The 27,334-nt window shown below is 41.9% G+C and overlaps 1 protein-coding gene across 14 annotated transcripts in view; it reads left to right on the top strand.

Annotated features, from left to right (window-relative positions):
* RBFOX1 (RNA binding fox-1 homolog 1) overlaps positions 1-27,334 on the top strand; it is a 1,151,565-nt gene that overhangs the window by 478,423 nt on the left and 645,808 nt on the right. For all 14 annotated transcript variants that reach the window (XM_066197674.1, XM_066197696.1, XM_066197682.1 and 11 more), the window contains one exon: positions 16,146-16,208. In XM_066197674.1, coding sequence (XP_066053771.1) covers positions 16,146-16,208 — 63 coding nt within the window. The remainder of the gene's footprint in view (positions 1-16,145; positions 16,209-27,334) is intronic.

Below are 27,334 nucleotides of genomic sequence, written 5' to 3'. Positions count from 1 at the left end.
GGGGTAAAATAATAAGTGATTGGTGTTAAAAGTATTAGCAGCATTATGTAGCAAAAGCTAATAGGCTGAAAAACATTTATAAGATTTCATAAGAAAAACATACATAAGGTGACAAAGAAATAGTTTGGCTTCTATAGAATGGCACGGAGATTTACATCTCTGGTGTCTCACCCTTCTATGAGATTGATAATGGAGTAAAATCTTTAGAAACACCTCTCAGTTGCCCCATCTCTGCAGAGCTGGGATTTCCAGCGGGGAAGTGCCAGGGGAGCAGAGGGGAGGCGGGCGGGAGGTGGCAGTGGCCCTGGTGACAGCAGGCAGGATTTATGTGCCATCAGGGGGATGTGCCTGGCAGCACGAGGCTCCCTCCCAGCTCAGTGCACCGGGTGCTGCAAGGATCTGTCACCTTCCCCGGGAATGAGGCAATAATTCACACTGGGAATGGTGCTGCCACAGGCAATGGGAGAAGGAAGGTGCCATTCAGCACAAAAGCTGACAAAATCTGATTGTTAAGTACCAGTCAGTACATTAAACTTCATATCTCTCTAAAGAGCGAGGAGAGAGAGAAATGCCTTGTATTACACAGAGACAGGTTACAGGAGACAAATGCCAAGTGAACACTTGATAAAACTGCTGTGCTTTAGAGCATTTTGCAGTCAGCAGCCTGTCTTTTGTCTGCCCTTCGCTGTGACAGCTGCGGTGTGCCACAGACCTTAAATCAACCAAAAGCACCGGAATCTCCTGCTCTGGCTGCTTGGCAAAGGGCTGCTGCTCCAGTCTGCCTTCTCCAGAGAGCTTGGCTCCCCCAGCACACCTTCTGCCTTGGCTGCTCTGACACCTGCACTTGTGTTTGCAAACTGCCTGTCAGGTCAGGAAGATGGCACCTGGGTTAGGGCATGAATGTGATTCTGATACAGATGTTTTGTGGGCAAAAAAAGATTGGCAAAAGTGGCAGTGAAAGGAAAGAAGAATTGAAATCCTGGTTATCGAGTAGAGAGATAATAATCAGATCTGGTGAGCTGTGATTTGTGTAGTGAAGGCAACGCTTGGAAGTAGAGGGAATGTGGCGTAGGAGAGTTTGCCAAAATTCCTGGTGCCCTTCGGTGGAAAGTTGTGTTTAAAAGGTGTGAAACAGTTTCAAATACAGTCAGAGACTGGGCCCAGAGTTTCTTCTACTGATGGTGTAAGCAAGCAGGGACTTGGAAATGGAATATGGATGATTATTATCCTCCTCTTGAGCAGGATATTGTTTATGTAGAAGCTTTTTCTCCTGGCACTCTGTGCTGGAGACAAAGGACTGAGCAAAAAGGCTTGGTCAGAAACACCTGTGAACAAGCAAAACCTTCAGAACGGAACTGAATTCTTTTTTATTTTTTTGTCATTCAAACCAATCTAAGAATCATTAAAATACCAGCTGAAACCAAGGTTCTCAAATAAGGGCTGCTCTAGAATTGGAGGGATTTTTAAAGCATGGCAATTTGCAGTAAGCTGGAACAACAATTAATTACTCCGTCAGGATGTGTCTCCTTCCCTCTGAGAAAGGAATAAGAATTTGATCTGCCAGTTCACACCATGCAGTTTTCGTTAGGTTAAAAACATACCTGGTCAAACGTGGGGGTAGGATGAAGAGTGCGAATACAGGTTGTAGGTTATCACCCTTTTTAGTTTACCTAGAAACATAAAGGTTGAAACTAAGATTTACTTTGTCCTTGTCCACCAGGTTGAAGTAATTAACCTGAATGCCTTAAACATAAGGATTTTCTCATTTGGTTCCTAATTTCTTGTAAAGACTCCATTAATACTTAAATTTCTCCACTCTCTAGTGGAATCTGTTAATAGCCTTACACAGTGTCAGGGAAAATCATTGGTGCAGTGTTTAGAAATGGAGGTGAGTCAAATGTTCCACTAGTTGCTCTTTGTTAAAATAATTGGCATCTTGATTTGTTATATAAGAAACCTTCATTTATTTGCCTTTCCAATAAAACTTTTCTCCCTTTTTTGTTCCTTTACAACTCCCTTAAATGAGTGGAGTCAGGCAAAAATTTCCCATTATCAAATCTTCTTTTTTATATTTTGGAAACAAGAAGATAAACGATTTCCTTGACTGCTTTTCCACAAACTAGAGCAGTGTGTGCTTTCTTCCTGCCACATCCTGCCCCCACTCTGAATCCCAGTGTTGATATTTCAGTCCCTAATGGGAAACCCCTTTTTCTTGCGTGCTTTCACACCTTTGTGTCATTCAGCAAATCTTTATGCAGGTAAGATGAGAAAAAAGAAAACAACTTTCAATTATCTTGTGTTACTTTCTGTTTGTCGCCATTATAGATCTAATTGTGTTCTATTTGCTGCTTCATGTTCTGGTGAATTGGCATTGGGGTCACAAACCACATTAGCTTTTTCAGCTTAAGCAACATCACAAAACATAAACCTGAAGTCTAAAATGACATTTTTAATCTCTGAAAAATAGCAATGGTTTCTTTCATATGTTTTTCAATCAATAGCAAACAAATCAAATCTCCATGCTGGCTAAAAATGCTTAGCACAATTGCAATGCATGCCTGATTTGGAAAAAGCGAAATGACTTTTAAAAACATTATTTAAACAAACACTTCAGAGATGCATTAATATTTGTGAAATGACTCAAACTGTGTTGTAGATATTTATTACACACATTTTGCATACATTCCAGGTTCCCATTTTTGCTGTGCACCTGTTTTTTATGAATAGTTTTGCCTTAGGATTATACCCTGGAAGCCACGGGAAGATGTGCAAGTGAGGTGGGAGAAGAGTTACATCCAGTCTGTAGTGTTGACTTTTGTCATAAGTGCAGTCAACAAAGATAAAAATGGGAAAAAACAGCTCAGCTGATCTCAGTTTTCAGAACATTTTTTTCTTTTTTTTTTTCTTCTTTTTTTTTTTTTTTATCAGCTTGAGCCCCTGGTGTTTTGTTCTGTGCACTCTGTAGAGTGCTGCATCCTACTTGCTTTTTTTTCAGTTGATTAAGTTTTAAGTCTCAGCAAGCAAATGCAGTTGTACTGAGCAATTGAGAAGATCTGAAAACAAAGCTCCAGAGAGGTCTTAATGTGTGTAATTTGTCACTGTTATTTCAATCTGTGCATAGAAAATAGACTTCGTTTTGAAGTCCAGGTCTTATCTCTGTCTTCTTCCTCATTTCCCAGCAGAATGGGTTGGTGGTTGTGGGGGTGGGGAAAATGAGGAGGAGCTCTTGCGTGTGCAGGGATTTCTTGGGGCAAGAAAGGGTGTTTGTTTTACAATTTACACATTTTGCATTCTAAGGGATGCAAAATGTGCGGGCAGCTCCAAGAGCAGAGAGGGGAGGACAGAAATGCTGAATATTCCAGCTATGCTGCAATGGCATGGCCCTGTTTCATATCAAGTACCTCAGCAATCCCCTTGATTTTTTTATTTGTCATACAACTATTTGTATTGCAGACAGGGGTAGAATAAGCAGAGCTTAATTCTCAATTTGGGGACTAAGGCTCTGTTTATTTCTCTGAGCTGAATTTTCATTCTTGCCTGGTTTACTTTTATATGTTATTGTTTATAGTGCAATTTCTGGACTGCAAACCTACATTGTGCTTTTTAAAATTCATTTTCACAAGTTCAGAAATAAAACTCAGTGCGAAAAAGCTGTGAAATGAGGCAGGCCAGCCTTTACAAATTGCAGAGTAATTCCAGAACTGCTGTTTTACTACTCTTTCCAAGTTACCTCTGCCTGAAGTAAGAACAAAACTCCTTAATATAGGGCTCCTCTCAAGTTTTATTAAACCGCTTGCTTAGTGTGAAATTAATTTGTTCAGGAAGGAATATAAATCAGCTGAGGTGAAAGAAAATTGATTTTTACACCACCTTTCACTTGTTGCACTCATAGTAGTGTAAGCTTCATTAGACTCTTGGAGTGTTTATAGGTGTTATAAAACGTTTAACACTTGATGTATTGAGGTACTTGAAGGGGTTTCAGGCATTAGAGGATTACATTGAGATTCCATTTCTGTCAGTCTGGTATTTGGCACGTGGGGAAGGAAATGTGTGCTTTATTGTCATTTTAGCCATAAATAGAATTATTTTTTTTTTTTTTTGTCTGACACTGATAGATGCAGTGAGAAACTCCAAGACTTGGAAACTGCTGTAGCACCAAAGGTAAAATTGGTGTAAACAGTCTCACAGATATAGTGGCAGTCACAAAAAGCATTTGGAATTGTGCAGGAATTTATAAATGCTCCAGTCTGGTGGGCATTTTGCTTCTGTGTTCCAGCTGTCAGTCCAAGTTTCCAGAAATGGGATACTTGAGTTGTTCCTCCCTTGTGCATGTAGAGTTATACTCCTATAACAGCACACATGCTGACATGGCAGAGAGTTTTGCCATGAAATAAAAGAACAAGGTAGAAAATACAAAAAGCGCTGAGAAATCCAATCCTGAGCCATATGACACAGTTCACTTTTAAGTTACAGGTCTTAAAAAATTAGCAGTGCGGTTTGTTACTGTGTGTTCAGAACTTTTTGTAAATGCAACAGGTTTTACATGTAATGGCAGTAATTTTCTTTCAGACTATGCAGTAGACGTGTACTTTCCTAAAGCCAGGGGATTTATGGAATAAATGGAATAATGCCTGTGTCAGGTCTGTGGGCTCTGAGCTTTTGCCTCATGTACAGCAGTTGGTGTCAGTGCATTGCTGAGCTGTTCTGCTAAGGGAAGTTAAGTTTGGAAAATACATCCAGAAAGCTCCCATGCTCTGCGAATCCTCAGTTAATGTGTTCTTGGAGGTGTGTTTGAGCCAGCTGATCCTGTGTAAATTGTTGCTCCTGCGGTGGAGCAGTTCAGAAATGAGTTTTCAGTCATTGCACACCTGGAGCAGCAGCTCAGGCTGCTCGTGCTCCCTCGTCTCCTGCCAGTGGGGCAGAGACAGATGCCACTCTAATTAACAGTCAAAATAATACCCTTCCTGAATGAAAAATTGAGGGAGGGCAGTACAAACAAGTTCATTCTCTCTCCGTTTCCAGAGGTTGATTTTTCTCTCTTGTCCTCACCCCTGTTTTCCTTGAGTGTTTGTGAGGCTGGAGAGCAGACAAGCCCAGCTCCTAGAGGACAGCAGTGTACAGTGCTGTGGGCAGCAGAAATGAAGTTTATTTCAAGAATACAAGCTGTGTGTTGGTCCTTCATCCTTCTAACCAAAGATGTGTATTTACTTCACGAACTGAAGCTTAACTCTTCACTATTAGTAAATAGGAAAAGCTGAAATCAATCTTTCTTCGTATTGCTGGATTTAATTTCAATATTGTGTAAGCTTAATATACAATTTACAGTCACTTGGACAGAGGCTTTCTCTGATTTCTTATTTGAAAAATGAGAGCTTACTTTAGTTATTGTTTTCATATGATTTTATGTGCCTTTAGTCACCTCTGAGGTTTGTTAGTGGGGTGCTTGGATAACAGCACGTCATCTTTGGTTTGCTTCAGCATGCCAAGGAAAACGTGCAAAGATGAAGGAGGTTACTTCCCACCATTAAAAGGGGATTTTGATTCCACGGAAGTACAAGCAGTGCATTCCTTCTGCTATAAAAAAATGCTGGCTTGTTTAAAAAAAAGTTTCCTACTAAGAACCCGCTAATTCCATTGACAGCACATTAACAGAATATGTAACTCGAGTAAAGGTGCAACAATAAATCAAATAAAGCAATTACATCAACTGGAGCATCTTTGAAAAGTAGGACAAGCTAGCTGAGTCTGTTATTTATTTAATACCAACTTAATATCACAAGAGCAAACAGTAAGACAGGTAAAGTACATCAAATTATTAATTATATGGATCCATGCTATAACTTATAAGAAATGCTTACTTACTCCTCCTCTTCAAGGGAATTGCTGATAGAAGTTAAAGCATAACATCTTGAATTATTCACAAGTATCTGAATTATGACGGGTAGATCTAAGTGATACCCAGAAGAGTTTTGATATTTAAACAGGACAAAGACATTTTACCAGTTCTCTGTGAGTGTGGCTCTGAGACTTGAATAATTCCTTCCTGCACAGATTTTGCAAGCTACAAACTAAGAAGGTGTATTTTTGGACAAAGAGAATAATCTTATTTTGCTTTAGTAGGCTAGATCTTAATCATGGTTTTAAATGTTTTATTTTTTTTTTTAATTCCAAAAGCATTTCCAAAATGGTTTACAAGGTAAGATTAGGAAACAAACAAACAAACAAAAACAAACAAACAAAAAACCACATAAACATTGCCATGATTCCTTTAGAGAAACCTTTATCTGGCAGCAGTGATGATCTGATGCTTTCAAAGTGATTTCCTGCATTAACCAGACACTGAGCCATTTTTCATTTGACTTGGGATAAAATTCCATTGGAGCAAGCAGTTATTTCCTAGTCCTTCTAACAATTTCTCTTAACCCCTGAAAAGACAAAGACATCGCACACTGCAGCCAGGCAGGGTTTGGTTATTGCCCAGAAGATCGGGTGACTCGGGCTGGGATTTGCAGCCTTTGGTGGATGTGGCAGCTTTTTGAATCCAGTTTAACTCCTGATGAGTTGCAAATAGGAATGATAACTAAGACGTTACAGCTGGCAAACAGCTTGGGGCACTTGGTGGCAGCTCTGGAGGCTCTGGCTGCTCTCCAGCCCTACTGCCCCAAGCCTGGGGCACTTCCCAGGCGCTCAGCTCCTGCACTGAGATGCCAAAGAGAAGCAGAGCGGCTTTCAGGGGGAGAAATCAGTGTGGAGAAGATTCTGTCTCCTCTGAGTTGCCAGTACATGGAGCCAGTTTTGGCAGGAGGGATTGTTCACACACCCTTCTTGAGAAGCAGCGGGGAGGGCAGCACTGAGAAACAGCCAGTTTAAGTTTTGTTCCAACCACTTCATCCTCAGTTTGAGCTCAGGTTACTGCACTTCCGTATCTGCACTCTGTAAAGAGAGATGCTGAGCTGTTGCTTAGCATCGGAGGTGATTTTTTTCCAAGGCTCAATTAAGAAGTCTGTGAAGAAAAATATTTTTTATGGGAATAGAGGAGCTATTGCCTCGTTTCTCTATCAAGTCTGAGAAGTCCATGCTGTCTGTGAGTGGAGTCTGAGAAATGTAGCTTTGCTCAAGAAGAGAGTGAGGATGAGCAGCAGTTTATGCCGTAACAATCATAATTGTGTGACCTGGAGATTCAGCTGCTTACTCCCTCTGTGGATTGAAAACAGTTCCATTTTCATGGTATAAACCAGACTCCACTGTGCATCAGTCCTCTGTGTCTCATGTCCCACCATACCTCTGCTCCTGGCGGCTGTGGGCAGAGGGATGGAGTCAGAATTCCCTGCAGGGGCAGGTCCAGCAGGCACAGGAGTGCTTGGGGCAGGATTGGGGTTCCGTGGTCACCCCTTAGTTCATGATACAGCAAATGCAGTTTGGCTCCTGGTGGTGCTGACTGTCTTGGTGCTCATGAAATGTCAATGAAACGAAGGGATGTGTAAATCTGGGATTGTTTTGCAAGGCAGTTCTGCAGGAAAACTTGCCGGGAGAATGATCAAGTGTTAATGGAGGGAGTTCTGTGAGGGTGCAATATAAGGAATCACTGCACGGAGGGAGACTTGGCATGCTCCAAGTAATGTGGGGAGTTGGGAAGCAAATGGAATAATTTAAATATGAAAGGAAGTGAAATGTAGTGAATGACTAACAAGGTGATTTAGTGAGATGGAGGTAAGTGATGCAATGTGATTGTAAAAGGAAAAGGTAGATTTAGTAATAGAATTGTGGACGTTTGAAGCAAAATAAAAAACAAGCAAAAGAGTCTAAGGGGAGCCAATGTTTAGTAACTTTATTTTCAGTATAAAACTATCAGGCATTTAATTAAAATTTTGTTCATTTTAAACCTCCTCCTAAACATATAACATTTACAAAACAAACAAAAACTGGACGAGCAAAAAGAAACACCCCAGGAGCAAGTTGCTCTAACTAAGATAACACTGTACAAAGTGCAGTACTATCAGTGTTGGATAAAATATAAAATAAAACATGACTAAGACTGAAGGGGTGGAATGAAGTTTAAACAGCACCCAGAAATTTGTTCATTTGGTGACCCAACGTGGGACCAGTGAGAGAGGTGGTGAGGTACCATGTTCAACAAATACGGAGGTTTTAAATATTTCCAGAGATTTTGGCTTCACAGGTGACAGGATAAATACAAGGTGTAAATGGTTGGAAATGTGGGCAAATTCTTAAATGGTTTAAAGCAGTGTACTTCTGGCTGAAAGGATTTGGCCCTGCAAAAAAAGAAACTGCACAGCTTATTTGATGTATCCCTGTGTCTGATGAGCAAGACAAGGACTGAGGACACAGTGTTCTGATATTGAAATAAAGTATCTATTTTGCTGCTTCTTTACCAATATCTAAATGTAGGCTGAAATTATATTTTCTCCTTCCATTGCTTCCCTCACTAAATGGGAAGTACTGTTGTTTCTTTTATAAGAGGAAAACTCCTGATTCCTTTTTAGATTAAAAAAAAAACCAACCCCAAATGATATTCAAAGTGAGCTCTGCACTGAGAATTTGTATGCTGAGCCTGTCAGACCGTGAATCTTTATTATTACTGAGCTTTATCCTTGAGTCCATAGCTTGCAATCCAGTGTGAATATTAAGTGTCAGGCTGAGATGCTCTGTGAGAGATTTGCAGAAGCTGGCAGGCTCCTGTCCCAGCCTTGGCAGCCCCTGCCCGCTGCCAGTGATGAGTGGGTTCATTTCACAGGTGTCACTTTGCTGGGCTCAGGCTCCTGCTGCTGGGAGTGATGGAGGAGGGACCATGACCTGCAGGCTGGCATCTTCCTGGGCTGCTGGGGAAGGCCATGAGGAAGGAAAAGAATGAGTGGAACTGGCCATTCCGAAATGTGTGGTGTTTGCAAGTCTGGTTCTTTCCTGCTGAAAGAACTCTAGCTAAAAAACAAACAAAAAAAAAACAACCAAAACCAAACCACAAACAAGCAAAAAAAAAAAAATCTAAATCACCTCACCTTTTTTGTTTATTTTCAAATAGCCTAAGAGTTTTTCGCTGATGGATTCTGTGTGCCTGGCCTATGGGTTGCATCATTTATGCTTTTTTGCTCCTTTTTCCTCCCATGGAAAGTCAACCTGCTGCTTGACACAGCTGAGCTTCCTCCCTCCTTTCCTTCTGATCAGCGGAGAGCCCTTGAACTCCAGTGTGGGATCTGCATGGACTCCTCCCTGCTTGTGACTTTACATTTTGTAATCATTGTCAAATTGCACCCAGCTGGAAGCAACAACAATAAATAATTCTTTCAGCCCAAGGCTCTCCTGTGTTGTATAAAACAAACACTAACTTGTCTTTTGAAATCAGTTGTAGTCGTTTTATGCAACAGGAGTAAATCTCCAAACGTGGCGGGTTTAGATTATTTTATTTTTGCGTCTTTTTCAGACTGAAATGATTTTTCATCATAAACTGTAAGAATGCTTTTGATAAAGCCACGATAGCCCCTGTGCAAGGGTGCAGCAGCTCCTCCCTTCTCTGCAGCAACGGGCCTGTGGTGGCTGCCAGGGGCTGGGGATGCCCCCGGCAGAGTTGATTTGATATTTGGGGGAAGGCTGGACCCTTCCATGCCCTGGTGACCTTACAAAAGTCCCTTTTCCTGGAGATTGGTGTTTCTCAGCTGATCAATCCCAGCCCCTCTCTGCCTTCAGTGTGTGAAATGACGCTTTTGTTTTCTGTGGTGATAAAAATGTCTTTGGATCAGAAAATTTGGTGTGTCTACCCAAATTAGATTTATTTTTTTCTTTGCTTTGTCTACAAGAGACATGCTCTGGCCCGTGGAATGTGATGGACCCTCAAACTCTTATTTTTCTGTTAGGGCTCAGAGATGTAGCCTAGAGTTGTGCTGTTTCTCTAAGAATAATTGTGTCATAAATCACAAAGCTGTTGGATAAAGTGATGGGCTTTGGGTTTTTTTTTAATTTTTTCTTATTCTAGTCCTTGATTTCAAATGTTATTAGCACCTACAGTTCTTAAGCAATGTCAAAATTTCTGTTAAAAATTGATAAAAAATAGGTAAGTTTACCATTCTTCTCTCTACATGGGATATTCCTTTGCAAACTGCATCGCTTGTAGAGGTGTAATTCATTTCTTGACCTGTGATAGATGAGAGAACCACTAGTTTAAAAATGCAGAGTGCAGAGCCTCTGCTCTGGAAGTGTAATGTTCCTGCTTTCTAGTGTTTGTCAGGGGCAAGGCAGTCAGGGCTAACAGCACCACCTGAATTGGTGGAAGGACTTCTCTGGTGGCAGATGAGGCCAGTTAAGCCTTTTCCAAATTATTTTGTTATATCTGCACCTCCTTTGAGCCCGTTGTTCCCTGGATTGTGTGCTGCAGGCTCTCAGGCTGGCAGGCACAGCTGTTATTGCTGCTGCTATTGCTGGAGTCTTCTACCTGCTCATGAGGCTGAACAGTGTGTACTGCAGAAAAGTGGGGAGAAACAGGCAAACAGGAAAAATGAGAAGTTCTGGGACTCACAAGATTCACAATGAGAATAGGAATGGACAAACTCCCAGGCCTGGCTTTGCCCCTTCCCTGCATGGACAGGGAAGCTGCCTCTCCCACGGTTGAGGCTCTGCCCCTGAGCTTCTCTGCAGACAAAATTCTGAAGGGTCCTTTTTTAAGAGACCAACATGCCTTTCAAATTCATGAGATGTTTACTGCCATACTTAATCCTACAGGTTTTGTGCTGAATAAATACGTAAACATCCACAGGAGTAACCCTTTTAACTCGGTGACTTACCTTCTTTTTAAAAAACCCAGGTATTTATTTAAACCTTCTGGCAGTTTCAGTCTCAGGTAGTGGGATATTCGTTGTGAATGCTGGTTTTATCTCAGGTAAGATAAGGAAATAGAAGCAAGGATAGCTTGAGGTTATCACAGTCTGGTTCTGTGCTGCAGCACGTGCAGCCCTGCTGCCCTTAAGGGCTCAGGGCACAAAGGGGCACAAAGAACTTCTTACACAGCTTGTACAGTATCTTAAAAATAATATTTTAACAGCTCTGTGCCATTTTTGCTCTGTATCACCGTGCAGTGGTGAAGGCAGTGGTGGACACAGTTTCCACTACACACACCTTTCAGCTGATGAGTTAAAGTTCTGATTTGTTGTTACCAGTCTTTGGTTGCACAGACTATGCACTGAGGGGCAGAGCCCTACAAAAGGAAGGTTACACATACAGTGCTGTGCCAAAGGTTCAGGACAGAGCTGAGCTCGAGTCTGTTCTCACCTTTCCAGTGTCTCCCCTCAGGTACAGATATAAACAACACAGAACCGAGCATCGACCAGCAGACACAGTGCAGAGCACTAACATTTGCATTTAATATTTCCAATCAGTTCTTCTGCCAAGAGAAGCTGTTCAATTTTAAGTGCTATTTGGATAAATCCCTGCTCACATTCACCAAATCTCAGTGTTTATCCTCCTATCAAAAAGAAAACTTCCATGATTCATTTGTACAAAAATATGCTCTCTGCATCCCTTGGATTCCAAATGTGCCGTGTGCCACTTTCATTTTGAGACAAAAAAAATTACTTAATTTTGAAAGATCAGAGACTGAGACTTCATAGATAATTATTTTCAGAGGACTTTACAGTATTTTTTATTTTATAGTGAATATATGCTTCCAGCAATGACTGCAACTGTCTTCTTAATAATCTTCCTGCTGTGACCCTTTGGAGTTTCCCACATGTGCTTTTCCGCTTCCACACAAAGCTTCCTTCCTGACGTTGTATCTGATGTTTTTTCTCCTCCTCGAGTTTCTTCTGCGCCCACTTCCCAGGGCACAGCCTGTGCTGGTGTTTTGTCCTTCCCCAGGTTCTCTTCCCCAGGGCACCTTGATTCCATCGTGCTGCTGTCACACAGAGCATCCCCTGGGGACACCTTTCCCTCACTCCTGGCAGGAAAAGGGAACCCAGGAGGGGCTGAAGGTGCACCCAGCGCATCTCTGGTGGCTGTGGCTGCACTCAGGGACTCTGGTGTCCCAGGGAAGCTCCCAAGGGGACAGAGGCAGGAGCCCAGCTGGGGCTGGAGAGCAGAGCCAGACCCGAGACAGCCCCAGGACCCGTCTGGGGACTGCAGGAGCAGCAGCACGTTGGGATGGAGGGGGCAGAGGCAGGGGGGTCCCCACAGGGGCAGAAAGGCTGGAGGGAAGGTGCAGCGTGGGCAAAGAGGGCCAGCCAGGCTGCAGATGGAAACCTCACACCACAGTTTAGGCCAGGGCCCAGAGCCTGAGAAATAATTTTTTTTTTTTTTTCATCGTGATAAGAAATGCTGTTCTGGAAAGTATTCATTGTGATGATTGAATTAAAAAAAAAAAAAAAAAAAAAAAAAGGCCATTCTAAGGTGATGATTAAGATTCAGGATTAAATTTAATGGTAATAAAGTGCAGCTAGAAATGCTCAGTAAATGGTTTCAGTCCCCCTCTTCTAAGGCTAATCAATGCAGTGAGCTGCTCCGTGTTGAGTATCCTGGCATAAATATCAAATGTGGTTTATCATATTCCAATTACATTTTGTTTTTTTCTCCTTTTCCCTTTTTTTAAGCTGATGTTCTGAGGATTTCCTTTTAGTGCCTACAAACATCTCCTTTTGACAGACAGTGCAAATTAAAAGATATGGCTGGGCAAAGGAAACTGGAACCCAAATATGCCCCCTGGGTTTTCATTTACAGTTAGAAGCTACAGACACAATTACTGCTGACAGAAATGCAGAAGCCAGTGGCAGAGTGCATGTGGCAGTAGAGTCATGCCAGGCAGTAATTGGGAAGATTATTTTTAATCAGAGCATATCCTACAGCCCAAACATTAGAAATCTCTTGTAAGGCTGACAGGAAATTAAACTGAGACCAAACAAAAAAAGCCTCAAAATAGAAGTAATATGGTTAGAAGTCTAATGATGGCAGAACTCACTGCTTGTTGTATTTGGTTGTTATCTAAAGGGAATGGCTTTTAACTTGCAGCAACAGATATCATTGTTTAATTGCATTTTTAGAACAGAATTAAAAAATATCAGATTAGATCAATTTAGACATAGGCTTTTGATAAAGGTCTGAAGCAGTAGATGTTAAGTCAGACTTAGTAATTGTATATATGTATTAGGAGTGATTATTATTGCTTTAGGTTCTTTTTGTTGTTGTTGTTTTTTCCTTTAATATAATGCTTAACGAAGCCACTTCTACTGAAAAATAATAACATGTCTGGGATACTTTTGGAATGCTGGGCTCTGGGGATATTTTATGAAGCCTGAATGGCCTGGGGCTCTGTCTCTCAGTGACCCTGCAGAACAACCTGGGCTTGTTTGGGCTGCCTGAGCTGCTGCCCTGGGGGAGAAACCCCTGGGGTATCTATCTCAGTGCTGACACTTTCACCTGGAAACACCTTTTCATTTTTAAGTGAATCTTAATAGATCATCATCATCATCTCTGCCAAACTTCTCCCTACACTCTCAGCTGGACTTCCTCCAGCTGCCTCTCCAGTTTTCCTCATCTCTGAGCAGAGCAGGAGCACCGTGGTCACTCTGCAGAAGGGTTCTGCTGCTCTTTGTGTGCCTGGCACATGCAAATATCCTAATACCAGCTGCAAGCAAAGCTTCCCTGATTGGGAATTTATTTCTGAGTCACAGGGGTGCAAAACTTGCCTGCTTGGTGTTTTGGGACAATTTATGGCAGTCGAGGAAAAGGGAATTTAGCATTGGAATTGTGCACGTCGTGTTTGTCCACAGGATTGCGTGTAGTTGTGTGGGCAGTTCCCAATGGCATTTCATGTCACTGTAAGGAATAAGGTGTAATGCCCAAGTGCAGAGCCAAGCAGGTTATCCTGAGGCCTGTAAACAGGATTTTATCAGAATTACAGGAGGGGTTTTTCACAAAAAAACACTGACATTTTCCAGCTACTCCCTTCCAGTATCTCCTTCTACTGAAAATTGCTTCATTAAATCACGTGAATATGCCTGAAATCTTTTTTCTTGTTGAGGTATTGCCTGAGTATCTGGGTAAAAATTACAGTGTACTTGGTAAAATAGATGATTTGGGGCCTGTACAAGCCCTGGAAATCGTGACCTGCTGAGGGGCAGGTGGTGAAATGTCATCAGTGGTGTGAGATTGGCCCTGTTATAAATACCTATTATAGTATTGGCTTTTCGCAAATATTAAAATGGATGCTACGTGTATAATGTTAAAGCAACTTTGCTATAATAGTTTTTATTTCTGCTATTAAATAAACTTAGACATAGTAGTGGAAGAACTGATGCAGTCATGCTTGTGGTAATTGAACTGCCTGCTTGGTTGGGATAACACCCAGTGAAGGTTTGATGAAGACCCTGTTACTGACATGCCAACTCTCAGCACCTGCTGTCTGTAGAAAGGATGGACCAAAACCCAGGCTGGACGTGGCAATAAGAACTGGCAAAAACCACAGCCAAGAAATGCACTTGCTCTAAAAAGGCAGACCCGAGGAGGAGCCGTGCTAAACAGTTCTTGGAACATGTAAACTTGTTTGGGGAAAAGTTTAAATGTGCATAATTGTTTATGAATATGCAGTAGGGTGATGCAATAGAAAAGGTATATAAAGGGTGTCTCCAAAATAGCAGGGGTGCTCTTGGCTGAATGCAAAATTTGCTTTATTATCTTTGTCTCCTATTGTTCTTTATTAAACTTCTAAATTTTACCAGGAGAGTGAACCTCGTTTTTCACAGCCCTGCGCAGGGAGCTGCCCTGAGCTGGCTGGAGGTGGCCAGGGGGCTGCAGTGCCCCAGCAGGGCTGGGTGTTCCCTCCAGCGGGGACAAACCTGTGCAAAGTGAAAGTTCCGAAGTGTGCCACTCTGGCTTTTGCCCAAGAACACATAAATAAAAACCACCTTGTGTGTTCAGCTCAGCAGTGGGTTGTAGGGAGGGTTTGGGCAGCCAGGCAGTGTCCATTGCTGCTGAGAGCTGCAGTGTGGAGTCAGCTCTTAGCTCTGAGATGCTCCCCTAGTGCTGGTCCCAGCTCCAAGGAGACAGAATTTCAAATGTTTGCTGCTGGTCACCTTTCCAAACCCTGAAGTCTTTTATCAGTGTGTGTGACCATTGCAATGCTGCCTGACATGTCTACAGAGCATGTGCCTTTCTGCTGCTGGTGGTTCTTGTTCCCATTTTTTCTCAGGTGCATTAGAAAGAAACTCCACTGAATTTTTTAGTCAGTTGTTTATTTTATTTTATTTTTTAATTTAAAGTCAAACGACATATAAAGGGGCAGGATAATTTGTGAAAAAATACCCAATATGTTTACTGCTTGGAATTTTACTGAAGTGGATAAAAAGTTTATTATTAAGTTTATTCACAGAATGATTTGATTATACCCTGAACTAGGTGTGTATTATTTTTGGAGACTCAAAATTTGAACAACAGTTCTATTTTCAGGAGTATTTCTACCGAAGAGTACATATTGCCATTTGCACATGGAAATGAAAAATGCATGTAGGAAGAACCTGTTAGATAAAACATGGCTGAGCTCACTGTACCTACTAAAATTCAGTGAATAATTCAGTCAAATGTTACTTGTCACAGCTGCTCATTAATAAGAAGGGATGGCATGGTGTTACCCTATTGGAATTCCCAAATATGTGCTTGTAAAATATATTCTGAATGCCCCTCTCTTGATTTTGCATTTTATAATAACTTTTCTTTTGCAAAAATGCTGCAAATATTCAATTGGAGGATACACAAAGAGCAAATTACAGTGGTGTGTTCCTATTGAAACAGAAACCTGTGCTGGGGAAAATTTACAGTTATAGCTTAGTAATGTCTATTTTAGTAAGTAAATTTGCAATGAAAACATAGATTTTTGGTTTCAAATGCGCTGCAAACTGTCTGAAGATATTTACTGTCCGTGGAATGTTTAATAAATTATGAAATCACACTTGTGAATCAATAACCAGATTTTGCTGTTTGGCTTTGTACTACAGTAAAAGTGCACTTCTGACCCAACAGTGTGTGACAGCCCAAGCAGTGCATTAGCAATTGTGGGTTTTGTTGAACCTTTCAGCCTTCCCTGAGTGCAGGGCACAAGCAGGAGCTGCCCTGAATCCCTCCCTCCCAATAAGAATGTATTTTTCTTTTCCCAGGAAACTCCAGAGAAGCCCCATGCGAGTGGTGCCTATTGTTTCCATGAGCAGAGCCTCCTCTCAGTAAGTCCCTGATTCTTGTCTTGCCTCTTGATTTTCCAAGATCTCTCCTGTGCTCTCACAATTCATGCAGAACTCCTCTGGACTCTGCAGCTTGCTGCATCACCAGACTAACAGAGCACAAGGGAAGGATCTGATGGCTTTTAGTCTTCGGTGAGCAGTGACATGCTTAGAAAATGATCTTACCTGCTTCTGGCTGTGGGTTAAAGTGATTTTCTCTTGTGTTTCCCTCGTACGTGTTTGGGTTGTGTCACTGTCGTGTTTGTGTTGCCTCCGGCTGATTACTTTGTGGTCAGATTACTCACAGACACTTTTCTCCCTCAGAACAGCTATGGATAATTAATTCATCATGCTTTTCTTTCAAAAATGCTCTCCATAAAGTCAGAATAGGGAACATCATGAATTAGGCTCCAAAATTTTATAGGACATGTGAAAAAAGTATTCGTGCTGATTAATTTTTTTGCCTTTTCCCTTTCTGAGAAGAGGCTTTCAAATCCAAAACATTTGTTGCTCATTCATACTTGGAATTTATTCTTCAGGAAAGTTTTTCTTTGTAGCACATACATAAAACCAATTATGATAAAGCACTTTTTATTCAGGGCATAACTTTCCATACTTACAGTAAACACAGAAGTATCAGACGAAGCTGTGTAAATTGTGGTAGATGTGTCTTTTATACCTCTTAAACAGTTTTAAATAATCCTCTGCTTAAAATGAACTCCAGTTCTCGGATATTTTGTATCAGGCAATGAGCATGGCTTGTTCTTTATTAGGCTGAGTATATTTTTGCTTTGTCTACATTTATAATTACACTCTCCTCTGTTCTGTGTTGCACATGGGTATTGACAAAATAATAGACTGTGTTCTCTTTTTTTGTTCCACTGCATTAATGTGAGCAGCTGAGTTCTGCCCCAACACACAAAGTTTCATGTCACAGAAAAAATTAGACACACACTCCTCGCTAGAAGATAGAAGAGTTTTGCATTTATTCTCCTACACTGAATAGAATCTTCCTCTTAATGTCTTTGAAATAAGATTTCGTTATTTCAAAAAGACTGCACGGCTTACTGGATGAAGAAAAAAGCCCGTTCATCTTGAGGATAGATTTAAATCAATTCTGTAGTGCTCAGCATGCTTGTTGCTTTTAGCTTTTCCTCTGTCACGAACAGTATTTTCTAGCACAGAATAACCTTACAGCCCTTAGCAGAATTTGATGCAATTGACAGCTTTTGTTAGAAAAATTCTGGCAAAAATTGCACGGAGGAGGTTGGGGTTTCCAACCCAGGGGAGACAGCGGTCCCTGAGATAATCACAGCATGTTTTGAGGAAGCTAACATTAATTTGTCTGTGAACACAATGCCTCAGTAGCTGTAAATGTAGTTTCCAGGAAAAGATATTTCATTTTCCCTCAACCAGCTAAAGCCGAGGTTTGGGGACTTCACACAAGAAAGAAGAAAACGCTCGTTTGGAACCTGCGGGAGGTTGAACGCTCCCAAACCTCCCCGTGCATCATTTGTGGCTGGTTTTCCCCGGTGCCCATGAGGCAGCAGCAGGACCATCCATCAGCTGAGGGGTCCCTGTGTCAGCAGGCTCAGCCCCAGCCCCGAGGGTTGCCTGGAAACAGCTCTGGATGGGAGCTGGCTGCTGGCAGCTCCATCTGCCTGGGCGGGATGCCCTCCTCACCCGGGACACGGGGCACGGCTGCCTCGCTGCTGAAATGCTCTGGCCCCTTCCCTGCCTGAGGAAAAGCATTTCAAACCAGAAATTGCAGGTGTTTAGGTGCTGGGATTGTGTGTGTTGAAACAAATATCTGCCCCTTCTTAAAAATCTCTGGTAATAGTGGAATTTTGTGTTCAGTGTCCTGTGGTTGAATTTTAGTTCAATTGCTACCTGTAGCTGCTTTGCAGTATTTTCCTATTTCATTTTGATAGAGAAATATGTTGAGGTAAGTCCAGTTTTAACAGCCTAGCTCCAGAGAAAGCCTGGATTTTAAAATTCAGTTTCCCAGCCTATGGGTTTAGGTGTTTGACCTTCTATTAATGGTGCAGTAATGCCTACAGTACCCCAGCAAAGCTGCAGTGCACTGAGCAAACCAGGAAACAAAGCAAGAGAAGACAGCTCCGGAAAACCACTGAAAATAAACATGACAGGCAGAGGAGATAGAATTGTTCCAAATATGCAGTGGGAAATCAAGGACAAATGGTGACTGGCAGTGGGTCTATAGCAGCAGTGGATGTAAAACCCAGATAAGCAGAGCCTTCACTGATGCCCTGGTGTGGAGAGGTTCTCCCACTGCACTGAGACAAACTGGGGCTCCCTGAGGGGGGAATGCTGCAGAGGGCAGGGCTGGGGCCAGCACCAGGAGCCCCCTGCTCTGCCTGTGGCATCCCAGCTCAAAGTGCAGCCCGGGAGCTGGGATTGATCCGTGTGAGCTGGGAGGGAGCTGAAGGGCTCTCACAAGGTTGGACACTTGGGCTGTGTTGCATTTCTCAGAGTCGAGTTTATTCTGGAAGATGAATTGCTGTGCTTTGCCCTCCCCTACACACCTCCCTTGCCTGAAACTGCAGCCTTTTGGCAAACAAGACATTTCCCTTCGGGATTGCACCGGAGTTCTCTGAAAACAGAAAAAAAACCAGAGGTGTTTCAGTGTTTGACAGAAAGTTTATACAATTCTCACCCGTTCTGTTGGGTTTTTCCTTACTCTTCAGGTTGTGCATACAACAACAGCTGTTCCATAATTTGATAAACATACTGTAATTAAGTGATCTTGGTTCATTAGTAGCACCTTTCCTTGACTAGGAGATTTTAAAGTAACAGAGAAAGGATGAGCCAGGGGTGCTGCTTCATGTTAATTTGACAGCTTCATTCTCTGGAAGGTCTGCCATGGCTGTCCATGTTTTAAACCCTGCTGGATGTAAAGATATTTATGCTAAAAGTCTTATTGCTGTCACTCCTCCTGCAGTCTGGCAGTGACACAGGGGCACTTGCAGGAGGGGTCTATAAAGCCAGTGAAAGAAAGGCATTTAAAACCCTTTTCTCAAATTTTAGAGCGAGCTGTGTTTCTCTTGGAATTGTAAACGTGCAGAACAAAATAAGGGAGAAATAGCTGTTACTGCGTTGAAAATATTATGGGGCATTATGAGTCCTTTTTTCCCCCTCATTAGACCCATCTTTAAAAATTGTTAAAACAATAAATCTAATTTCCAAAACATCACAGCATGCCATGGAGGGGTCTGAGGAGTTTAGTGTGATCTAGAGATTTCTACCTGAGAGGCATGGAAAAAAAAAATAATTGTGAAAGAGACCTATTATAAAATACCATAATTCTCTTAGAAATAAACCAATATTATAACTTTATTCTAATAAATAGAGAAGAAAAAGATTTAATGATGGTATTCTTATTTATTCATCTCTCTCTATTCTGCTGCAGTCTGAATGAGAGTATTAGTCTAGAGAGTTGAATATTTTTGAAATTGCAGCACTTTGAATTACTGATATGTGCAAATTACAATAAAAGAGGATGAAGAATGGTAGTTAGACAAGGTAAATGATGCAGTAAGTTCTGCTCCATTACTTTATCTGAGCTAGGATGGGGAAGTGTTTAGTTGTTAGGATCTGCTCCACTGTCATAATATTCATTGTTGTTTTGCAATATCTTCAAATATCTTCAACAGTTATTGTAGGAATTCATTAAGGACCAGGAGCAGCGAGGCATTTACCAGCTCCTAATGAGGAGCAGCAGAATATTCTCATGGATGTTTTTGCTTCAGAAAAAGTTTAACTAGGGTAGCTGAGCCTGACCTGTGTTGGATTTATTTTTTTTTTTTTCCCAGTGCTGCTGTGAGGTAATTCAGTGTTATGTGGCTGATTTGTAATATTGCTTTTCCATTAGTTAGAAATGTCTCACTAGATATGTGCTTTCCTGTTTAGGGAGCTAAATATACTACTTTTATTTAATTTGGTGGGCTTGGGGTTTTTTAAGCCTGCATGTTCCATGTTTCATTTCCCACAGGGGAAGAAAATGTGGGGTTTTTTTTCTTGCCGTCATTAAGGTGAAGTTTGTATGAGTAAAATCACCAATATCTTGGACAAAAGAGCAGTTGTGTGGGAGCAGGTTTATAGGAGTCCCTGTTAAACTATTGCTATAATTTGTCATTTTTTAAGTGGTGAAAGGGCTACAGACACAGTATCAGTGGTCTGTTGTGATTTACAGGTGGTTCTGCTGCTCAGTTCACTGAAACCATGATCCTCCTACAGAAATACAGGAAGAAAGACACTGACTCTGTTTAGATTGTCCTTTACCACTGCTGCAGATGATTTCTGTATTTACTTGGGCAGCTAAAGTTCCTCTCTCAAAGCAGATTCAGGAGTATAAGACTCACTGGAATCGAATAGGACATCTTGAAAACAAGTGGCAAACTCCTAACGTGAGGGTTTTTTTTGTGAAATATCACTGTAGATTATTGCAAATTATAACTCTAACTACAATTAGCATTGTAATTTTCCCTTGGCTGTATACAAATGCACATGTAAAGAAACATTGTTGCAATTTCTTAATTTTTCTTTCTTCTAAGAATTCAGTCCCTATTTCTTTCTGACAGATTCTTCTGTGAACTTTCTGAATTCTCCATCTTCCCAAGTGGTGTTTTGAGTTACCCAAGTTAAAACCTCAGGGGTTAACTGTTAAATTCACAGGCCTGGCCTTAGCCTGTGAATGTCCTGTACAGCCTGGTTTCTATCTATCTCTCTATCTCTCTATCTCTCTATCTCTCTATCTCTCTATCTCTCTATCTCTCTATCTCTCTATCTCTCTATCTCTCTATCTCTTTATTTATAGCAGCCCTTTTTCTGACACCACTGAGATACTTCTTCATAAACATCACAGTGCTGACATTTTCTTACTCAGGCTTTATGAGCATTTCCACATGCATGTAAACACCCCGAATGCTTCCACTGGCAATTGTTTGCACTCTGGATCTTCTCCAGATTGCAGCATTAAGAGGGTTTTGATCAAGTTCATTTCCACAGCTCCGTGGCATTTAAGAGATATCAAGTCTCAATATTCCAGAGAGATTAGTGTGTGCTATTATCTCTTTATTACAGAAGGAGAAGCCAGAAAATTGAGCAGCCTGAGTGATGTGCCAGGAGAAGGACTATAGCAGAGCTAGGATTTGAATTCATGTTTCTCAAATCCCAAATCATTGTCTATATTCTTGGGCCGTCTTTGCTCTGCTCTGCCTCTAATCCAGTAACTTTTATTGTTAATGATTTTTTCATTTAACAGTGAAAAAGACTTTATAATTTCATGCTCCTTCCTGTCTCATAAGAATTTGAAATTTTTCCTTAAGAAATTCCTGCAGTTATTAAATGTGTATGGAAAGTGTGTGATATGCAAAGCCCTATCAGCACAGGGCAGAGCTAATTGAAATGTGACATTCCTAGTGATGATCTGGGTCATGTCAAGGGTGTCACCATCCTTTAATGAAGATATACACTTGATCCTCTTTTCTTTCCGGAGCTTATGGACTTCTGAAACTTCTTCTGGTTTCTCAGAGTGGAGGTACAGCCATGGCAGGCACCTGGGGAGCTCAGAACAGCAAAGTTTAAACCTGCCCAGGCTGCTCTGAGCTTTGGGCTGTGCTGCTGGAGGAAACACTGAGTGCTGCTCCATGCTGCCTGCTGCTGCAGCCTGGCCATGGCTGGGGCAGGGAGAGCCCTGAACCTCAGCAGGGCACTCAGGGGAAAAGTGAGGTCCCTAAATGTAAAAGTGAGGTCACGCAGGGAAAAAGTGTGGTTCCTCAGGGTACATTGAGGTTCCTCAGGGTAAAAGTGTTGTCACTCAGGGTAGAAGTGAGATCCCTCAGGTTGAAGTGAGGTTCCTCAGGGTAAAAGTGAGGTCCTTCAGGGTAAAAGTCTTATCACTCAGGGTAGCAGTGAGGTCCCTCAGGGCTGTGGTCCGTGGGGAATTGCTGTCCCTGCACACAGAACACTCAGAGCCCATTTAATGCCACTACAGGTGGCCATTTGTGCCCTGACCTGAGGTCCTGCTGAGCATCCCTGGGCACAGCCTGGTCCTGTAGCACCGGCGGAGTCTCTGCTGCTGCTGCTCATGGAAATGAATAGCAGCATTGGATTGCAGGAATTCAGAGGTGGGGAAAAGTTCATTTCCTTTTTGTCCCACCGTTACGTTTGAGGTTAGTTACTGAGTTCACAAGTCCGTGGTGTAGTGAAGTTCCTGTGCAATAAACAACATCCTTTGTGGGAATTTTTACTGCTCCTGCAAGATGTGTGAGAAATCATAGAACTGCTAGGTATTTGTATTTTGAATGTGGGGTGGCAGTTGGAAAATGCATCTCCGGGGAAGAAGGAGAGCTCTGAGAGATCTGTTGATGTAAAATGAAAAGTTTATCCTCATGCTATACATCATTTAAGAAATTTAAATCGGTGCAACGACGTGAGTTTGGCGATGTAGATTTGCATTTGGCAGCATTTACTTTTCCTTCAGGAGTGCTTAATATCAGAAAGTGAGATGTACCTCCCTAGGACTGCCAGTGACTGTGCACCTTTCTGGGAGCTCACTGCACTGTGCAGCATTCCAGGACTTACCACTGGGCTTTAGCAATTTGGGATTTCTCCCCAAGTAGTTGACCCTTTATCTTTTACAGTATTTAATGCTTACATCTGTTAATGCATTAACGAGAGCAGTTTGTGACCTACCAGAACCCATTGCACACTAATCAGGGCTAATTTGGGCAGTGGGTCAAAGAACGGAGCTCGTGTCTGTGTGTGCAGAGGGAGGGCTCTGTCCCCTCCTAAATTCTTCTGCAGCCCCAGCTCAGTGGTGGAGGAGGGAGATTGAGAAAAAAGAAGAAGAGAAAACAAAAATAAACAAAGCAAGCCCTGATGCTGTGCAAACACTGCTCAGCCATAGCCTGACAACAGCAATAACGCTCTTATCGTCACTGGTGTAGCCACAAATCCAAAATACAGCCCCACATGGGCTTCTGTGATGAAAATTAACCCTACCCCTGCAACACCCAATCAAACCCCTGGTTTTCTTCACTGTGAAGTTTTTGCTTTCCTCCTCTGCACCTCAGAAAAATTGTTTTGTGAGCACACCTAGAAAAGAGAAGAGAAACACTGGCAGGGTGGTTTTGTTTGTTTGAGAGTTGGTTTTTTTTGTGGTGGTTTTTTCCCTCATCTTGAAGGATAGTTTGCACAGCTAAATGACACAGTTCTAAAAAAAACCCCAAATATATATATATATATATATAGGGCCTACACTGAGAAAAAGATTGATCTGAAATCCTTCACAAATTATGTTTTTATCAAGACCAAGATGTTGTGTGCTATTGATTTTTAGATCCACACAGCCTACAAGTAATAGGAATTGCAGAGACAAAATAATTTAAGATGGTTTTCTGTCTTTTGTGTAAGCCAGGTTAGGATATTGAAGAACAAATCAATTGCTTTGCCACTCAGATTCCTTGAAACCCAAAAGAAAATTTCAGCATGACTTATGGTTTCCAAATATTTGTATTTTCTGTTCCCAAGCCCTTTCCTGCAGGCAATAGGCCTTGTTTTCTCTGTCGAGCCTTTCTGCACCTTGGTCACTAGTAGTGCAATGGAGAGCTGTAAAGAAAAGCATGCAGGAGGCAGGAGCACCATGGATGGAACCCAGCAGCAAAAATGTGAAATAGAATTATGCAAAGATCTCGTGGAATTAACAAGATCTGCAGAGGGTTCAATCCAAAGTTAGAGGGGAAAGAGGATGAAGTGGCAGAATCCCACCCCTGGGACTGGGCTCTGCTCCCCTGTGTGCTCTGATCACACTTTGAGGGGCTCAGCTCTGCTAAAACAGCTGAATAATCTGACAACAGGAGCTGGATGGATCAGGGCAGAACCAGCTTCAGGGACATGTCTTTGTCAGTCAAGGCAGAAATTCTGAATACATGAATCATTTGGCTTCAAATAACACTCACCTGGAGGAATAAAACAATGATGAGTGCTAATAAGACAATAAAACCGCTGAAACTAATGAAAGCAGATAGTACACAGGTGATTTTATGGCGGCTCAATACAAGTTCCTGTTACTGGCTCAGGAATGTTTATTTAAGGAATGTGTTCAGGAGGATATGGATTTACAAGCTGCAGGTATGCTCAGAACAGCACACTGTGTTTTTGTAAAAAATATACTCGTTTAGACTTGATGTTTAACTAGCACAGGAAACCTGCATTTGCATAACTTGATGAATAACATTAGAGTTGGGTTTTTCTTCAGCTTTGCTGGGTACCAGAGGGAGAGAGCAGTGACATTCTTCAGAGGGTACTTTTAAAGCAGCTCTAAAGTTCACTTGTTGAAATGCTAAAAATATTTTGCACCAACTGATGTGCAGTTAAATGAAATAGCCTGATCCTCTGTAGGTTTAGGGGTATTTGTACCACCCTCTACTTTTCCCTGAAAGACACTTTGATGTAACAGGAGATAAATTTTTCATGATTCATATTCTTAAGGAAAATGGCCCACATTTAAATTGACTGTGGCTCTGTCTCCAGGTGTCAATAAATTATTTCTTTCAGAACACTGGTCCCAAATGCAGATCCTTGTAAATGCTAATGCTCCTTCCTGGTATCCAAACACTGCCTCTGTGGTTTCTTGGGAGACCTTTCTTATTGTTCCAAGTGGGGAAATGATCCCAGGCACTGTTTTGTCTGCACCCTCTGGAGATTTTGTCAGTCTGTCCCAGGCACACTCCTCTTCCTCTTCTTTCTGTTCCATCCCACTTCTCTTCCCTGTGGGATGTTTCTCCTGCTTCCCTCAGATCTGGGAAGGAAGTCCTGACTGATTCATGCTGCATTCCAGGGGAGATTTTGTCTCTTCCTTTATGGGATCTTGGGGTTCAGTGCTGAAGGAACGGAGGGGAGAAAAACAACAGAACTCTTTCATTGCTAATAGTGCAGGATGGAAAGAAAAAAAAGCCCTAAAATGTATGGAGAGGCCACCTGAGAATATTCTAACCTGAAAATAAGCCCAATTCCAAAATTCCAAGGACAAATGTTCTCTGCAGCAAAGCTGGGAAGGTCCTCACACAGACATCTGTTCTTTAGGGGGGTGGATTGGCTGCTTGAACTGCCGTGTCCATGGAACACCTGCAAAAAGGCTGGACTGGGAGGCCAAACCTGCTTGATGAGACAGTTCTTCAAGAAATCCCATAGAACGGAATCCAGACCTCCCAGTGCTGTCTGTGGCGGGTGCAGCTGTTGCTGAGAAAAGGACACGTGGTGCAGACAGCAGATACCGGCACAGGCTGTGCTGAGGGAAGAGGAGTGGGGTTCACTGGAAGGTGCAGACAGCAGACACGAGTTGTGCGCAGGAAAGAGGAGTGGGATTCACTGCAAGGACAAGGAGGGCAGGGGGAAAGTGCAGCCAGAGCCAGGAGAGAGCAGCAGCCTTGGACACACTTTGGCAGTGGAGACTGGAAATTGGGTTCTGCACCTCAGCACAGACAGGAGGAGTGATGGGGAGATTTGGGGGCACATCCATGAGCCAGTGTGAAGTGTAACGAATCCACGGGATCTGGCAGTATTTCACTGGACTGAATGATGTGATTTTTTTACAATGAGGAGGATTGATGGGGGGAAGTTCATGGGAATCTAGAGTGTTCAGTGTGTAAAAGGGACAAAATAATGACACGTATTTCTTTTGAGGCAGGATTGTTCCAAGCAGGCAGAACTAAAACTGACTGGGAAAGTGCAGAAAGCTGAAGGATAAAGTGCCAGAATAAAATTCACTTTGAGAATTTCATAATAGATGGAAATCTTCCCTTGATGAGGGCGTGTGTGACTATTATTGCTCAGAAGGTTTTTTTTGGAAACATCAGATGGAGTTCTCAGCAGCGTTAGTTGGATGCTTGACAGCTGTCAGAAAAAGCAAATAGGATATTTAGAAACTTTGAGAGAAGGCATTCAACACAGAAAATCCAGCCCTGTCTCTGCTGTTTTGCAGCCCTCTCTCTGGTTTTACATGTGCTGCTGGACGCAAATTTTGGTGTCCAGGGGAAGGTGGAAGGAATGATCAGAGGGGTGGAGGAGCTGCTGTGCAGGGAGCACAGGGAATATGTGGTACAGCCCTTTCCCTTGGGACAGGATTGACAGATGAGTGAAACGGGAGAAAAGGATTGAAATGATTATTGATATTGATTTGAATATTGATGTTCTAATGATATGACTCATAAGGCAGGGATTACGGATTCAATGACTCATGGAAAGAGTGGCTCTTTTTGTGCTATTCAACAGCTTTTCCACTGCATAGTTCAGATGAGAAAAAATAAATGCAAGCGAAGAGTAATTGTCTAAATGAGTGAATGGTATTTCTTACACAACAAAATGCAGGATGTCCTTCTTTGCAGATTGCTGTGGGCAACACTGGTGCTTTTATTCTTTCATCAACATCTAAAAGCGATTGTTGTTGGACAGAGCATTTTAACTGATGCAATCCAGTTAAAACAGCTCCTCTGATGTATGGCATTAGAAATGTATTTGTGAGTCTGGTGTGTGTTATTTGTGTGTACAGAAATCGTGTATCTATAAATGCATAATGGGAAACTTGAAGACAGGAATTCGCATTTATGATATTCAGTGGCTTTTAAAATGTATTTGTAGAATTATGATGAAAGAATAGGATTTAAATCTTTGAAAGTAGCAGTAGGTTTTTTTGAAAGCTGTTTTCATTGAATTGAATCCGATCACATTGCTGTAGATTCCCAAATGTTTTATTGATCTGTTTAGGGAGAAAATCAGTGCCTTGGCTTTCAGGTAAACCTCATCTCAGAGTCCTGTAATATGGGATGCAGTTTCACTTAGCTTTGATACTTTTTCAAATTCCTCCTTTTTTTTTGTTTGGTTTGGGGGGTTTGTTTGCTTGTTTGTTTGTGTGTTTTTGTTGGTTTCTTTTTTTTGTTTTTGTGGGTTTTTTTTGGATTAATGGTAGAAAAATCTCCATCTTTTGTAGCAAGCAACTAGCAATGATGCTGTAAGCCAGGCAGGCAGTGCTGGTAGGAAGGAAATGCTTTCAAACCAAGTGTGTTGTGTGTTTCCTGTTGCTGGCAGTTCATGTGGCCCCAGGAGCA

Source organism: Chamaea fasciata, unplaced genomic scaffold (assembly GCF_029207755.1).
Source record: "Chamaea fasciata isolate MVZ Bird 193981 ecotype frontalis unplaced genomic scaffold, bChaFas1.0.hap1 SCAF_16, whole genome shotgun sequence".
NCBI lineage: Eukaryota > Metazoa > Chordata > Aves > Passeriformes > Sylviidae > Chamaea > Chamaea fasciata.
Note: the sequence above shows the minus strand (reverse complement) of the source record. Positions and strands in the feature narration are given on the sequence as shown.